General features: G+C 46.5%; 1 protein-coding gene across 2 annotated transcripts in view; it reads left to right on the top strand.

The window, feature by feature from the left end:
- Window positions 1–16,838, top strand: part of LOC123061286 (condensin complex subunit 2) — a 31,588-nt gene extending 14,750 nt beyond the window's left edge. Inside the window, exons 12-13 of one of the 2 annotated variants that reach the window (XM_044484338.1) lie at window positions 3,014–3,124; window positions 16,441–16,838. In XM_044484338.1, coding sequence (XP_044340273.1) covers window positions 3,014–3,124; window positions 16,441–16,653 — 324 coding nt within the window. In that variant the 3' untranslated portion in view covers window positions 16,654–16,838. Of the gene's footprint in view, window positions 1–3,013; window positions 3,125–3,195; window positions 3,517–16,440 lie in introns of those variants that run through there. The other variant, XM_044484339.1, reaches the window with a different exon arrangement.
- The last annotated feature ends 210 nt before the right edge of the window (window positions 16,839–17,048 follow it).

The following is a 17,048-nucleotide window of genomic DNA, read 5'->3' as shown; positions in this document are numbered from 1 at the left end:
TGGCATCCTAGTGCCATGCAATAGAGATAAGTTGCTCCTCTAACATGGTATCATGAGCCCTGGTTTAGTTTTTTTTTTCTCTGGACGTGCAACTTGTCCAAATCAATCTTGATCAAATTCTTCTTTTTCGTCTCGTCACATCTGGATTGTTTCCACCGCTCCATTTTAGTTCATACCTTGTTGTCTTCTCTGTTTTCCTTGCTCAAATCGGATCACGACCTCGACCCGGTGGTGAGATCAGACTGAGTTTTTTCTAACGTATCACTATTGGACGAATCAGGCCGTTGCTAGGCCGGGCCTCCAACTCGTACTCTGCCTTCTGGCCCTCGCCGCTGTGACTCATGCCATTTGGGAGCTTGGCTGGCTTGATTTTTTCTTCTGCTGCCACCATCGCCATTCTCTCTAGCCCGTCGCCTTGTCTAGTATGCGCTTCATAGTTCTATATTTTCCGTTGTGTCCACCAAATTCGTTGCTCTTTCGTGTTTCTCATGCCATGCGAGGCCAGTAGGCCACCAAACCTTTATATGTCTGCCTTCTTTTCTGGTCCTAGTCCATTTCTAATACAACTTTTGTGGTCTTTCTGGTCCTTGTTGTCTTCAATAGGATTTTTATGGCCTCCTTTTGCATCGTCGTCGATCTATGTCCATTTTATTGCCGCCGAGTTTCTTTGCTGCCAGTTTCTTGGGCTATGATTTCTTGCACAATGCTTCATTCTCTTTATGTGCCGTCTTCTTTCGATGACCCATCTTCTCTTGTATCTTCCCATGATGCATTATCTTCTTGTGAGGTACTGCCTTCTCGCCCCCCCCCCCCCCCGGCTTGATTTAACAGTTTTTTTGGTCTATTTTACTATATATTTGCCCCATGTGGTGTATGCAATAGAGGTAAGTTGCTCCTCTAACAGGAATCACCCCACTTGACGGTCAACTTGTTTCTAATATTCGACAGAGCCCAACTCTGTGCTGCGAATCATGTCTAATTGATCCTACGTCATTGACCTAAGGTGTCTCCACTTAAATCGAAGAAATCACCAAAACAAGAATGGTTCCAGTTGCACATGAGGAGTTCCCTCGCGCAGCTCCACATAAACTTGGTCATCGGGCACCAATACGCAATTCCCGGAACTTGGCCCATTCCCCTTCTAGATCTGATCACTAGAGGGCAAATTGCCTCGAAATAACTTCCGTGGGAAGATCTTAACCTTTAGAGGGATTGATCTTTGTTAGATGTAGCAATCATAAACTTTCAATAACAAAAGAATTGTAGTGTACACAGAAGAGTATTCACAGGAGTGCACCCTCTGACTGGACAACATATGTCCAGGCCACCACATGCACAAACAAAGTGAGCACATCTATGAAATTGTTCATGATACTGGACCACCGTATTAGATGACATGCCCACTCGGTCTCTTACTGCATTAAAGCAGGGGCAGGAAGTGATAACATTGTAACAGCTACGCTTTTCTTGTCACAAATATTGAATAATGCTTAATGGCAGTGCTAAGCCGAGATGGTGAGTTAAAAGCCATTTTGAAGAACTGTCTCTATCTACTTTTTAGCTATTTTGACTTGCGCTAATCCATCAATTGTATTTGGAATTTAACGATGTATCACCCCTATTGATTCAATCTTGTGCATGATCAATCACTTCATATTCAACCTGCACATAAACTTTGCTTTGTGCTGCTTAATAGTTCCCTAGATTAGGAAATCACATGTTAAATACCTGGGGTGTGTTCCCCACCAAACATTTGGCTAGACAATTTTGATCAAGGTTTTGTGTGCCCAAGAGTTGGCCAACCTTGGCTAAATTTTTTTACTAGAGTGGGTAAGGAGCTATTGGCATGCCAAAAAGTTCAGAGCCATCCAAACCAAGTCCAAAGTCTTGGCCATGGCCGAAAAATTGGGAAGGCACATGTTGGCTACAACCAAACATACCCTTTAACCTGTGCCACTGATGTCCAAATTTCACTCCTATTCATTGGGCACTGACCCAGGTTGTTTTCTTAGTGTGGGCATATTTCTGTATGCTTTGATTGTATTTTCACTTTTCTGGAATCAATGGCTAATGCGTTAAAAATCACATATGAATGTCTGATGCTTTCATGAGTTCATGGCTCTGCATAGAGTTGTCCAACAATTCGTCAGCCACTTGGGGTATTAGTTTGTCCGACTTCATCAATAGTGTGGTTTCAATATGCTCTGGATCTGGCCTGTACCTTTGCAATATTATTGCTAGTATTTTGGTTTGGGTAGTATGTTATCATAAGAATTTGGGTTAAAATGGATTGTCAGGATAAAGTTTCAGTCTTAAGTGGCTAGTTCGGTCTGTCCATGGGCATGCTTTGTAATTTAGTAGAATGCAAGGAAATATAATTGTCCTTTTGACCTTTTCCTCATAAAGAGTCTTCTCTATCACCACCACCACCATCACCACCACCAACAAAGCCTTTAGTCCCAAACAAGTTGGGGTAAGCTAGAGGTGAAACCGATAAGATCTCGCAACCAACTCATGGTTCTGGCACATGGATAGCACACTTCCACGCACCCCTGTCCATGGCTAGTTCTCTGGTGATACTCCAGTCCTTCAGATCCCTCTTTACGGACTCCTCCCAGGTCAAGTCTTCTCTATCACCAGTAGTTTATTTTTAGTTTTTTACCTACAATCATCTGATCTTGCTTTCAAGCCAGCCAATATCTATCGACCCTCTTCTGCACATTATACCCTGTTATGAACTACTGTTTCTGACACTGATGATGCCACATAATGTCTGTGCAACATCGGGTTAGTCTATACTCAACTACCGAGGGCTCCTCCAATCTACAGTTGTTGGCCTTTGGGCAGCGTGCTAAGCCCAAACAGTTATATACAGAAATTTTTATTGTTCCAGGCTGATGACTCTTATAAGTCTGAAATTGACTTATGTTGCTCTTTGTGGTATAACCAATTTACTTTTGGGCTGTTGGTCAGTTCTGAGCAGATGCCTGTTTTCTTTGTGATTGAATCATAGGTCAATAAGATCGATGTACAATATGACAAGGTATCGAAACAAGTCGATGTTCATGCATTAAAGGAATTGCTCTGGAATCACATTCATACATCTGCTAAGACTGCTGATCTGGTAATACATGTGCTTTGGTTACTACTAAGTACTATCATAAAATATAGGTCTAACTGTCATTTTTTATGTAGATTAGCTGTGGCAAGTACTTGTTTAGGCTTGATGGATTATGACTTTTTTCCTATTCATTGCAATGCTACATATCTTGATGGATTTTTTGATATATTACATACGGGGCCACTGTAATCTAATACGGTATATACCAAGTAACAACCATGCTATTGCCATTCACTGGCTTTCTTGGTCCAAAACAGTTTTTGGTAATCAAGTTGCTTAGACTAAGGTGACATTTTGGGTCTGAGTTTTCGTATTTGATAGTATACTATACATATTATATATTTGTAAGGATGTTCTATTTGTCTTACTGTAATAAGCAATAGCCTTACTGCTCATCGCTGGAATGTTTCAAATTGCTATGGGCGGGATGTGTCCAGCCTTTGAGGGACTGAAAAGAAATACCTTTAGCCGTCGAAAACAAATTTGTTGTGGTTTAACAATTTTTTGGGTGCCACATATTCTTAGTTTGATTTAAGAAAACATAAGAATTTTCGTTGTGACCAAACGCGGAATATTTGAAAAAAAGGATCATTTGCAACACAGGCAACTGGAGTTATGTAGTACTTACATTCATATGCACCTACATACCTAATACGTTGACCATGTTTTATTGATACCTTTAAACAAAAAACAAGGGTTTTAATAATAGTATATTACTTAAAATCAACCCTCCTACTTGACTTTATACTCCCTCTGTCCGAAAAAACTTGACCCAAGCTTGTCTCTCAAATGGATGTATCTAACACTAGGTGCTAGATACATCCATTTGAGGGACAAGTTTTCTCAGACGGAGGGAGTATTCATGTGACGCCCCCGATTCAATCGTACACTAATCATGCACGCAAATGTGTACGATCAAGATCAGGGACTCACGGGAAGATATCACAACACAACTCTACAAATAAAATAAGTCATACAAGCATCATAATACAAGCCAGGGGCCTCGAGGGCTCGAATACAAGTGCTCGATCATAGACGAGTCAGCGGAAGCAACAATATTTGAGTACAGACATAAGTTAAACAGGGTGCCATAAGATGGCTAGCACAAACTGGGATACAGATCGAAAGAGGCGCAGGCCTCCTGCCTGGGATCCTCCTAACTACTCCTTGACATCGTCAGCGGGCTGCACGTAGTAGTAGGCACCTCCGGTGTAGTAGGGGTCGTCGTCGACGGTGGCGTCTGGCTCCTGGACTCCAGCATCTGGTTGCGACAACCAGAAAGAAAGGAAAGGGGAAAAAGGGGGGAAGAAAGCAACCGTGAGTACTCATCCAAAGTACTCGCAAGCAAGGAACTACACTACATATGCATGGGTATATGTGTAAGGAGGCCATATCGGTGGACTGAACTGCAGAATGCCAGAATAAGAGGGGGATAGCTAATCCTGTCGAAGACTACGCTTCTGGTAGCCTTCGTCTTGCAGCATATAGAAGAGAGTATAATGTAGTCCTCCAAGTAGCATCTCCAAGTAGTATCTCCAAGCAGCATCTCCAGGTAACATCTCCAAGTAGCATCTCGAGTAGCATAATCCTACCCGGCGATCCTCTCCTCGTCGCCCTGCGGAAAAGCGATCACCGGGTTGTCTGTGGAACTTGGAAGGGTGTGTTTTATTAAGTATCCGGTTCTAGTTGTCATAAGGTCAAGGTACAACTCCAAGTCGTCCTGTTACCGAAGATCACGGCTATTCGAATAGATTAACTTCCCTGCAGGGGTGCACCACATAGCCCAACACGCTCGATCCCATTTGGCCGGACACACTTTCCTGGGTCATGCCCGGCCTCGGAAGATCAACACGTCGCAGCCCCACCTAGGCAAAACAGAGAGGCCAGCACGCCGGTCTAAACCTAAGCGCACAGGGGTCTGGGCCCATCGCCCTGAGCACACCTGCACGTTGCGAGGGCGGCCGAAAGCAGACCTAGCCTAGTGGCGTTCCAGTCCAATTCGGCGCGCGCCGCTCCGTCGCTGACGTCTGAAGTGCTTCGGCTGATACCACGACGTCGGGATACCCATAACTACTCCCACGTAGATGGTTAGTGCGTATAGGCTAGTAGCCAGACTCAGATCAAATACCAAGATCTCGTTAAGCGTGTTAAGTATCCGCGAACGCCGAACAGGGCCAGGCCCACCTGTCTCCTAGGTGGTCTCAACCTGCCCTGTCGCTCCGCCACAAAGTAACAGTCGAGGGCCGTCGGGAACCTAGGCCCACCTCTACCGGGATGGAGCCACCTGTCCTTTCAGCCCCCTCGTCAGAATCACTTGCGGGTACTCAATGAGCTGACCCGACTTTAGTCACCATCTGTATAGTATGTATGTAAGTATAGTATATACCCGTGATCACCTCCCAAGTGATCACGGCCCGATAGTATAGCAAGGCAGACTGACAAGAATGTAGGGCCAATGATGATACACTAGCATCCTATACTAAGCAATTAGGATTGCAGGTAAGGTATCAACAGATGTAGCGACAATGTCAGGCTATGCATCAGAATAGGATTAACGAAAGCAGTAACATGCTACACTACTCTAATGCAAGCAGTATAGAGGAGAATAGGCGATATCTGGTGATCAAGGGGGGGGCTTGCCTGGTTGCTCTGGCAAGAGAGAGGGGTCGTCAACTCCGTAGTCGAACTGGGCAGCAGCAGCGTCGGTCCCGTAGTCTACCGGAGAGAAGAGGGGGAAGAAACAATGAATACAATGCAAACAAATGCATAACGATGCATGACATGACAAGTAACAATGCTAGGTGTGCCCAATCGCGGTAGTAGGTGATACCGACGAAAGGGGGAAACATCCGGGAAAGTATTCCCGGTGTTTCGCTTTTTCGGACAGATGAACCGGAGGGGAAAAGTTGCGAGTTCGATAGGTTAGGGGTGTGTGGCGGACGAACGGACCGCGTATCCGGATTCGTCTCGTCGTTCTGAGCAACTTTCATGTTGAAAATATTTTAATCCGAGTTACTGATTAAAAGATATGATTTTCTAAAGATTTTATTAATTTCTGAAATTTAATTAATTATTTAATTTAATTCGAAAAATGGATTAATGACATCAGCATGATGTCATGCTGATGTCAGCAGTCAACAGGGTTGACTGGTCAACCTGACCAGTGGGTCCAGGGGGACCCACCTGTCATTCACTATGATTAACTAAAACAAATTAATTAGTTTAATTAGTGATTAGATTAATCTAATCAGGATTAATTAACTTAATTAATTACTTAATTAATTAATTGATATTTTAATTATTATTATCTATTTATTTTATTTTTAATATTATTATTATTTTTTTATCGTCCTGGGGGCGGGCCCCTCTGGTCAGTGGCACAGGGGGTTAGTGGGTTTGGGCATTCGGGTGCGGGCGTGCGCCCGAGGGGCGTAGCGGGCAACGGGCGCCGTGTGCAGGGGGGCAGGCGCCACTCGGGCGGGCGTATGCCCGAGGGCACTGGGCGCGCGTGGCGCACGCCGGCGCCGGCGATCAGGCAAGAGGAGGCGATGGAGGGCCGACTGCGGTGGCGGCGGGTGCGCGCCTGGGCACGTCCAGGGAGCGGCGTGCACGACCGGGGTGCGTCCGATGCGCGAGCATGGCCGCCGGGCGCGTGCGGGGAGGTGACCGCAAGAGGTGGCCGGAGCGGGGGGGTGTGGGAAGCGACCTACGTCGACCGGATCACAGGGGAACGGAGCAAAGACGGACGAGGCCTCACCGGGGCCTGTAGTTGTGCAAAAGTCGGCTCGGGGAGGGGCCGGGGATGCGTTTCCGGCGACGAGGACGTTGGTCGGCGACGGCGAGGCAGAGGCCTCAGGCGGGCGTCGCGCGACGGAGAAGAAGGGGCAAGGAGGCGACGCAGATGGGTACCAGCGTCGGGGGCGCGACGGTGACGAGGCACTCAAGTGGCAGCGTCATGGCGAGGGCGACGGGAGGTGTTGGGGCGGCGTCGACGAGGTGATGCCGCGGAGGGGGACGGAGGCGCGGCGGGGCAACAATGGGCGACGTTCGGGCCGCCGGCGACGAGGGCGGCGGGGCCATGGCGCGCAACGGCAGCGGGAGGGGTCGGGGGCGTCGGTTGCCCCCCGATCTCGATCCGTTCGTGGGGGCGGGGGAAGGAGCGAGGGAAGTGGGGTTTCGTCCCCGATCCAGATTGGATCGGGAGTGGGAGAGGGAGTGGGGGGTTAGGGTTTCTGGGGTGTGGGGCTATGGCCTATAGGCCAGGGGGTTATGGGGGGGGGGAACCGGGGTGGGCCGGCCTGGCCGGTTGGGACGTGGGGCGGCCTGGTGCGGAGGCCAGCTGGGCCGCTCGGCCCAGCGTGGGGGGGGGTGTTTCTATTTTTATGTTTTTTTTAGCTTTGTTTTCTGTTTTCTTTTCTTTATCTATTTTCTTTTCTATTTTATTCTTTTAACTTTGTTTTATAAAATATAAATACAACTCCTAAATTAATGTTATAATTTATTCTACTGCCCCAAAAAGTTTGACACCTAATAAAAATAGTTTGCATTATTATTAATTATAAAAGGCATTTAATTAATTGTCACAGCTGCTGTTTTAATTACTCTAGAGCCTTTAACATATTATAAAATTGTGGTTTCTCCACAATAATTACCTGTGCATTATTTTGTTCACTCCGAACATTTTAGTTTTAAAAATTGAAGACTTTTATTGTTTGCCTGATTTTGAACTTGAATTTGAATCGGTTTCGAACTAACTCGAGATTAGCAACTATAATTGAGGTGACGTGGCATCATTAGCAGAGGAGCACTGTAGCTTAATTACCCGGGCGTCACAATTCTCCTCCACTACAAGAAATCTCGTCCCGAGATTTAAGAGGGGAAGTGTGGGGAAGGGATTAGGTTGCGAAATTCTAACGGGTCTTGTTGGTCTTGGCTACTCTTCTCGAAGAGGTCGATCCATTACATGGTTGTCTTCACTTCTCTGCTTCAGGTCATCATGGTGATGTCGTTCTTTTCTCGGGAACTCCAACGTACTTACGAATAGGTAAGGGGGCAGCTCGGCTACGACAGAATGCTTATGAGGGAACAATCTGGGGGTTAACCCATGAATGAGCATAAGATTATCTCTTGAGTCGAACATATCGAATACATCAAGAGTAAGGTACGAAGGTACAATAAGAGGTTCCAAGTGGATAGATAGTTGCTCGAAGTCTGACCCAGAGTGAGAGAGGGTTTCAGAGCAGCGAGAGTAAGTATTGCGTCTGATACCAGAATAGAGCATTAGGAAGGTGGCCCGTGAATTAAATACGAAGCCAAGCGCGAGGAATAACTTCGACAACAGGGTGTATAGGAGAGTCAGGTTTCGATCCTGTGGAACTGTGGGTTATGGGCCCACCATGTGGGTTAGAAGTAGGAAGGGCGGAGACGTCTTGCGTGATCATGCAAGCAAGGCAAGGCAGAGGCTAGCCTGTCGATTATGTCGGCAACAACGACGGTACCAAGGGCGAGGGACGAAGAGAACCATTTTCCTGCTCGTCGAACGAGGCGGACCAATAGGCAAGGTTCTCGTCCATCGGTGGTTACCGGAATGTCATCAACAATAGTAATAGGGTCTTACTTACAGAGTGGTACAACGAGGTGCTTACCTAAGCAGGGGATTATCACTGCTTAGATTGAGGTGAAGAAGGGTCAAACAGACCCATGGAAAGGAAAATGTGATCATTAGGTTAAACAGAACAATGGAAAGGAAAAATGTGTTTAAACACATATTTCGGGGGTATATCCTTCCCAAGGATAAGCAGAGCATGATATCCATGATAGGATATAATGTAGAAAACCCTTTAGGTAAGGGGAGAGAAATTTCATGACATTACCCATACAGCGGTGTTTGGATAATTTAGCAGGAAACATTTAGCATTGGCTTCAAATGTCCTTGTTGAAAATCGAAGTACCACAAACATGCTTCGAGATAGCATTACATGGTCTTCAAGCAAGTTAAGGCTTTGGAAACAAAAGGGTCCATCAGGAAGAACTTATAGAATAAGTCTTACAATTTCCTCATGGGTGAATGGATAACCTTGCTGAAAAGGAATCTATAATGATAGGTCCTCCAGCCGGGGGGGGGGGTGCTAGGCATGACATCATGTTACCGGGTCATCAAAGGATCAACATCATAACTCTTGGAAAGTTGTCCCAACCATCATATCCGACCAAGATTCAGATCCGATTGGTGTCATGATACCTCAGACTCAGGATGTCCGAGAAGAAAAGCTGCGGCACATATCAACGAAATGACATTGTAAGATTCTCGGGAAATGAACTATGAAGTGATTTCCGTTATCAAGAGTTCATCATTAACCCAAGGAGAGGACAAGGAGGTGTCTAGTGAACTCAACGGCAATTCACCGAGATTCCCAAAAGATGGATGTCCACAATTAAGTGAACAAGGAGATAACATTTGTCAGATCAAAAAATATAAGGAAGTATGCTCGAGGAAAACATACACAACTAAACATTGGTTGAAAGGTGCACCCGAAATATGGGCTGGGTCGCATGACCAACGTCGGAATGGTGATTCAATAATCAATAGTCTAAGAATTTCACTTCAAAGCAAGAGGCTTGCTAGAAGTTTTGAATTCACACGTCATAGCTCAATTGTCGGTATTCCGGTTGAGAACAATACGGGGGCCAAGGAATGAACGAAGATGGCAAGAAGTATTATGATATCAAGAATTCTTAAGAGGTGGTGAAATTCTCACCACATTCTTGACAAAAAGAGATGGTAATACTTCCGAGGTAAGGAAGATCAACTGCTGGGTAGCAGGGATCTCAAGGTTTACACAAAACACGAACAAGTTGTGTTGAATGGAAGGCAATAAAGTGGTCGATGATAATACAATTCATCGAGGCAAGGATGGTATTTCTCATCATGAATCCAATTGATATCCTGGATGAGCTCAGAATGATGATGATGATCACGACACATTTGTCGAGAGATTTCACGAAGATGTAATCGATCGACGATGACATCAAGTCAAACAATGATGAAGTGAAAGGTTATTGGAACCAAGGGTACGACACCACTCGAAACCAAGCTTGTTGTTCAAGGCGAAATGATATGACGATGAGGATCGACGTAAGGTTAGTCCATCGTCAAAAAGTGTGCTCCGAGAGGAAGGACCGGGTAGCACAGTTAAAATAATCACGACAATGATATAGCCAAACAGGCTAGGAATGGCGTGGTCGGGTACAAACTCGTACTTATAGAAGCTTACTGAAGAGTTTTTGAACCATAGTGCGGACTCGGTTCAGTTATCGATGTCTTTGAGTGTTTAATAACTCAGAGCCCGTGAAAAAATGGAATCAGTGGGAATGTAGCACTAGATGAAGAACTCATAAGAAGTTATGCAGTTCCAAGATAATCTCAAGATACCAAGGGGGGTAGTACTCGACACAAGATCAAGGTAAAGGTTGGACTGGTGTATCGATCCATAGAAGACAATTGTTTTAACTTGTCCGAGAAATGGAATCAAAGAAGAATAATCATGGTCGGAACCACGGTTGCAAGGGATCAATTCATAGATACCATATGTTAGCTATCAAGGAAATAATTATTATTACAAGAAGCTTCCATGATAGGATATACATCGCGTCCATGGGCATGAACACAAGGTTCAAGGTCGACTCCCACTTCTCCAATGCATACCCTTTCATTCACTTCTCGCTTTCGATGAAGTTATAGCGTTGAAATTTTTATCTGGCCAAATACCAGAAGAGTACGACTCGTGAAAACTTTCGAGTTCACACATATTAAGGAAGGCACAGGTTCAACCCATCGGGGCATCTTAGAATCATATACCAGAATCTTTAGAAGTAATTAACTCAAGCTCGAAGGCAGAGCATGGTTGAGAAGCAGACGATACAATTTACCAAAGGCATTATGTATCCGAGAAAAGGCTCACAAGTTTATTGACTATGAAGGGCGTTGTCAGATAAAATCCAACAAAGGATCTGGTGGTCCACAAAGGATCTGACGTGAGCCTCGATACTCAACTAGAGGAAGCAGATTATAGAAACAACTGACTAACTCAATTGTCAAATGCAAAGGAATTATGATTTCCAAATCAAGGGATCGGAAGCAATGCTCTGATTAGGGGTGGATAAGTTGAATAGTCTTAGGGTACAATCAAAGACAATTGGATTGGTCGAGAACCAATTCCAGTTAAAAGGATGGCAGCTCAGCCAGAAAATTAATTTATAAGGATCAATGATGATTGCGTGTATTCGCAAACATATTGAGTCAACGGACTCAAAATGATAATGACAAGGAATGTCATTAAGACTACGAGACTTATGGGATTAACCATAATGCAAGCAAGCAAGAATTTCAAGAGCCAAAGGCTCTAGAGGATTTTCGGAAGATCGAATATTATTTTGAAGACTTTTGCGAAACACATGAACAACTGGGGATAAGCGGATACTCGACAAGTGCGAGAATTATCCATAGGGGTATTCAGGTGACAAGGAATTGCAAGACAGTAGGCACAAGATATTCTCGGATCAATAGAGAGAATTTTGGGGTATCTTGTAATAACAAGATCAACTGGGAATAAAAGTAAGAACGTCAAGTGTATGTATTTATCCATAGGGATATTTCGATGGTAGGGAATTGCAAAAGCAACGGACACAAAGTCTCAAAAGAGTTTCGGCGAGTAACTTCGAAATCTTCTGGTGCAGTCGGCGATCACCTGGACTGAAGGGGCTCTCCGGGAGAAAGTATTTTCGAGAACCTAAAGTCAGATTTTAGTAGAAATCGTTTAACCCGAGTAGAAGAGAGTTCAGAGTCCCAGAGTAAAGGTCGAGGAGTAAAGATCCTACTACCACCCAATGGCGACGTGGGCCCATGGGCCGCACAGCCATGTTAGTAAAAGTTTTGTAAAGTCTAGACTCGACTTCGGCCAAGGAGTTGGAAGGGGGATTCCTACAGGCAGTCGGCTCTGATACCAACTTGTGACGCCCCCGATTCAATCGTACACTAATCATGCACGCAAATGTGTACGATCAAGATCAGGGACTCACGGGAAGATATCACAACACAACTCTACAAATAAAATAAGTCATACAAGCATCATAATACAAGCCAGGGGCCTCGAGGGCTCGAATACAAGTGCTCGATCATAGACGAGTCAGCGGAAGCAACAATATTTGAGTACAGACATAAGTTAAACAGGGTGCCATAAGATGGCTAGCACAAACTGGGATACAGATCGAAAGAGGCGCAGGCCTCCTGCCTGGGATCCTCCTAACTACTCCTTGACATCGTCAGCGGGCTGCACGTAGTAGTAGGCACCTCCGGTGTAGTAGGGGTCGTCGTCGACGGTGGCGTCTGGCTCCTGGACTCCAGCATCTGGTTGCGACAACCAGAAAGAAAGGAAAGGGGAAAAAGGGGGGAAGAAAGCAACCGTGAGTACTCATCCAAAGTACTCGCAAGCAAGGAACTACACTACATATGCATGGGTATATGTGTAAGGAGGCCATATCGGTGGACTGAACTGCAGAATGCCAGAATAAGAGGGGGATAGCTAATCCTGTCGAAGACTATGCTTCTGGTAGCCTTCGTCTTGCAGCATATAGAAGAGAGTATAATGTAGTCCTCCAAGTAGCATCTCCAAGTAGTATCTCCAAGCAGCATCTCCAGGTAACATCTCCAAGTAGCATCTCGAGTAGCATAATCCTACCCGGCGATCCTCTCCTCGTCGCCCTGCGGAAAAGCGATCACCGGGTTGTCTGTGGAACTTGGAAGGGTGTGTTTTATTAAGTATCCGGTTCTAGTTGTCATAAGGTCAAGGTACAACTCCAAGTCGTCCTGTTACCGAAGATCACGGCTATTCGAATAGATTAACTTCCCTGCAGGGGTGCACCACATAGCCCAACACGCTCGATCCCATTTGGCCGGACACACTTTCCTGGGTCATGCCCGGCCTCGGAAGATCAACACGTCGCAGCCCCACCTAGGCAAAACAGAGAGGCCAGCACGCCGGTCTAAACCTAAGCGCACAGGGGTCTGGGCCCATCGCCCTGAGCACACCTGCACGTTGCGAGGGCGGCCGAAAGCAGACCTAGCCTAGTGGCGTTCCAGTCCAATTCGGCGCGCGCCGCTCCGTCGCTGACGTCTGAAGTGCTTCGGCTGATACCACGACGTCGGGATACCCATAACTACTCCCACGTAGATGGTTAGTGCGTATAGGCTAGTAGCCAGACTCAGATCAAATACCAAGATCTCGTTAAGCGTGTTAAGTATCCGCGAACGCCGAACAGGGCCAGGCCCACCTGTCTCCTAGGTGGTCTCAACCTGCCCTGTCGCTCCGCCACAAAGTAACAGTCGAGGGCCGTCGGGAACCTAGGCCCACCTCTACCGGGATGGAGCCACCTGTCCTTTCAGCCCCCTCGTCAGAATCACTTGCGGGTACTCAATGAGCTGACCCGACTTTAGTCACCATCTGTATAGTATGTATGTAAGTATAGTATATACCCGTGATCACCTCCCAAGTGATCACGGCCCGATAGTATAGCAAGGCAGACTGACAAGAATGTAGGGCCAATGATGATACACTAGCATCCTATACTAAGCAATTAGGATTGCAGGTAAGGTATCAACAGATGTAGCGACAATGTCAGGCTATGCATCAGAATAGGATTAACGAAAGCAGTAACATGCTACACTACTCTAATGCAAGCAGTATAGAGGAGAATAGGCGATATCTGGTGATCAAGGGGGGGGGGCTTGCCTGGTTGCTCTGGCAAGAGAGAGGGGTCGTCAACTCCGTAGTCGAACTGGGCAGCAGCAGCGTCGGTCCCGTAGTCTACCGGAGAGAAGAGGGGGAAGAAACAATGAATACAATGCAAACAAATGCATAACGATGCATGACATGACAAGTAACGATGCTAGGTGTGCCCAATCGCGGTAGTAGGTGATACCGACGAAAGGGGGAAACATCCGGGAAAGTATTCCCGGTGTTTCGCTTTTTCGGACAGATGAACCGGAGGGGAAAAGTTGCGAGTTCGATAGGTTAGGGGTGTGTGGCGGACGAACGGACCGCGTATCCGGATTCGTCTCGTCGTTCTGAGCAACTTTCATGTTGAAAATATTTTAATCCGAGTTACTGATTAAAAGATATGATTTTCTAAAGATTTTATTAATTTCTGAAATTTAATTAATTATTTAATTTAATTCGAAAAATGGATTAATGACATCAGCATGATGTCATGCTGATGTCAGCAGTCAACAGGGTTGACTGGTCAACCTGACCAGTGGGTCCAGGGGGACCCACCTGTCATTCACTATGATTAACTAAAACAAATTAATTAGTTTAATTAGTGATTAGATTAATCTAATCAGGATTAATTAACTTAATTAATTACTTAATTAATTAATTGATATTTTAATTATTATTATCTATTTATTTTATTTTTAATATTATTATTATTTTTTTATCGTCCTGGGGGCGGGCCCCACTGGTCAGTGGCACAGGGGGTTAGTGGGTTTGGGCATTCGGGTGCGGGCGTGCGCCCGAGGGGCGTAGCGGGCAACGGGCGCCGTGTGCAGGGGGGCAGGCGCCACTCGGGCGGGCGTATGCCCGAGGGCACTGGGCGCGCGTGGCGCACGCCGGCGCCGGCGATCAGGCAAGAGGAGGCGATGGAGGGCCGACTGCGGTGGCGGCGGGTGCGCGCCTGGGCACGTCCAGGGAGCGGCGTGCACGACCGGGGTGCGTCCGATGCGCGAGCATGGCCGCCGGGCGCGTGCGGGGAGGTGACCGCAAGAGGTGGCCGGAGCGGGGGGGTGTGGGAAGCGACCTACGTCGACCGGATCACAGGGGAACGGAGCAAAGACGGACGAGGCCTCACCGGGGCCTGTAGTTGTGCAAAAGTCGGCTCGGGGAGGGGCCGGGGATGCGTTTCCGGCGACGAGGACGTTGGTCGGCGACGGCGAGGCAGAGGCCTCAGGCGGGCGTCGCGCGACGGAGAAGAAGGGGCAAGGAGGCGACGCAGATGGGTACCAGCGTCGGGGGCGCGACGGTGACGAGGCACTCGAGTGGCAGCGTCATGGCGAGGGCGACGGGAGGTGTTGGGGCGGCGTCGACGAGGTGATGCCGCGGAGGGGGACGGAGGCGCGGCGGGGCAACAATGGGCGACGTTCGGGCCGCCGGCGACGAGGGCGGCGGGGCCATGGCGCGCAACGGCAGCGGGAGGGGTCGGGGGCGTCGGTTGCCCCCCGATCTCGATCCGTTCGTGGGGGCGGGGGAAGGAGCGAGGGAAGTGGGGTTTCGTCCCCGATCCAGATTGGATCGGGAGTGGGAGAGGGAGTGGGGGGTTAGGGTTTCTGGGGTGTGGGGCTATGGCCTATAGGCCAGGGGGTTATGGGGGGGGGGAACCGGGGTGGGCCGGCCTGGCCGGTTGGGACGTGGGGCGGCCTGGTGCGGAGGCCAGCTGGGCCGCTCGGCCCAGCGTGGGGGGGGGGGTGTTTCTATTTTTATGTTTTTTTTAGCTTTGTTTTCTGTTTTCTTTTCTTTATCTATTTTCTTTTCTATTTTATTCTTTTAACTTTTGTTTTATAAAATATAAATACAACTCCTAAATTAATGTTATAATTTATTCTACTGCCCCAAAAAGTTTGACACCTAATAAAAATAGTTTGCATTATTATTAATTATAAAAGGCATTTAATTAATTGTCACAGCTGCTGTTTTAATTACTCTAGAGCCTTTAACATATTATAAAATTGTGGTTTCTCCACAATAATTACCTGTGCATTATTTTGTTCACTCCGAACATTTTAGTTTTAAAAATTGAAGACTTTTATTGTTTGCCTGATTTTGAACTTGAATTTGAATCGGTTTCGAACTAACTCGAGATTAGCAACTATAATTGAGGTGACGTGGCATCATTAGCAGAGGAGCACTGTAGCTTAATTACCCGGGCGTCACAATTCATTAGCAACACGGGCAACTGGAGTTATGAACCTATATTCGCATGCATCTACATACCTACTCCGGTAGTGGCATAGTGCACTCATGCATTTAAACGGCCTTAAAAGAACATTGTTACTTAACAGGTTTGAGTACATGTACATTTTTGTCAGGGGAATAGAATAAGTTTACATGTAAACAATTAACATCGCCATGTGCACACATTATATTACATTCTTCACTAGTATTATGATTTCCTTACTTTGTTGGTAAGAACCATTTTCCCTGCCCGTCTTCTGGTTTGGGTACGAAATTACTTGCAGTATTTAAGCCTGATTGTACTTGGTCCTGCAGGAAAGAGATGGCATAGAACCGTCTCTGTGCCTGACGAAGGTACTGCATGATCTTCCATGCAGTAACAGAGATGTTTCAACGACTGAAATCTCGCCACACCTCTATTTCATTTGTCTCTTGCATCTGGCAAATGAACACAGCTTGACGCTGCGCGACCGCCCGACGCTGGATGAGGTCGACATATACATTCTGATTTCACCGCTTGTGAAGTAATCTCTGCTCGTCTGATATTTTATTATGCTACCACTGCATTTTGTATCATGTATTTATTTGATGCCATTTCTAATTGATCGGGATTTCCCAGGATGTATATGCTAACCTGCAAGTGCTTGATGGCTATCTGTAATCACCTTTCGTGGCATGGCTTATGTGATGAACATCGACATGTTTTGCAGTTCTTTTCCCACATGTTCTGCCCTTGTCTGGTATCTCACCAATAGCAAGAGAATTAATGGTTGAGCTTTTGGTTGACATGCCTTATTTTTTGAAGACGAGGCATGACGTTATTTGTCACTAAGACATTGCTAATTGTTCAAAGTAATTGCAAGAGGCAAATGACAAGTAGTAGAATTGTCATTTTCATTGATAGGATTTGTTACATCCCGTAG

The sequence above is a fragment of the Triticum aestivum genome, chromosome 3A (assembly GCF_018294505.1).
Source record: "Triticum aestivum cultivar Chinese Spring chromosome 3A, IWGSC CS RefSeq v2.1, whole genome shotgun sequence".
Lineage (NCBI taxonomy): Eukaryota > Viridiplantae > Streptophyta > Magnoliopsida > Poales > Poaceae > Triticum > Triticum aestivum.
This window is presented reverse-complemented; position numbering and strand designations above follow the sequence as displayed.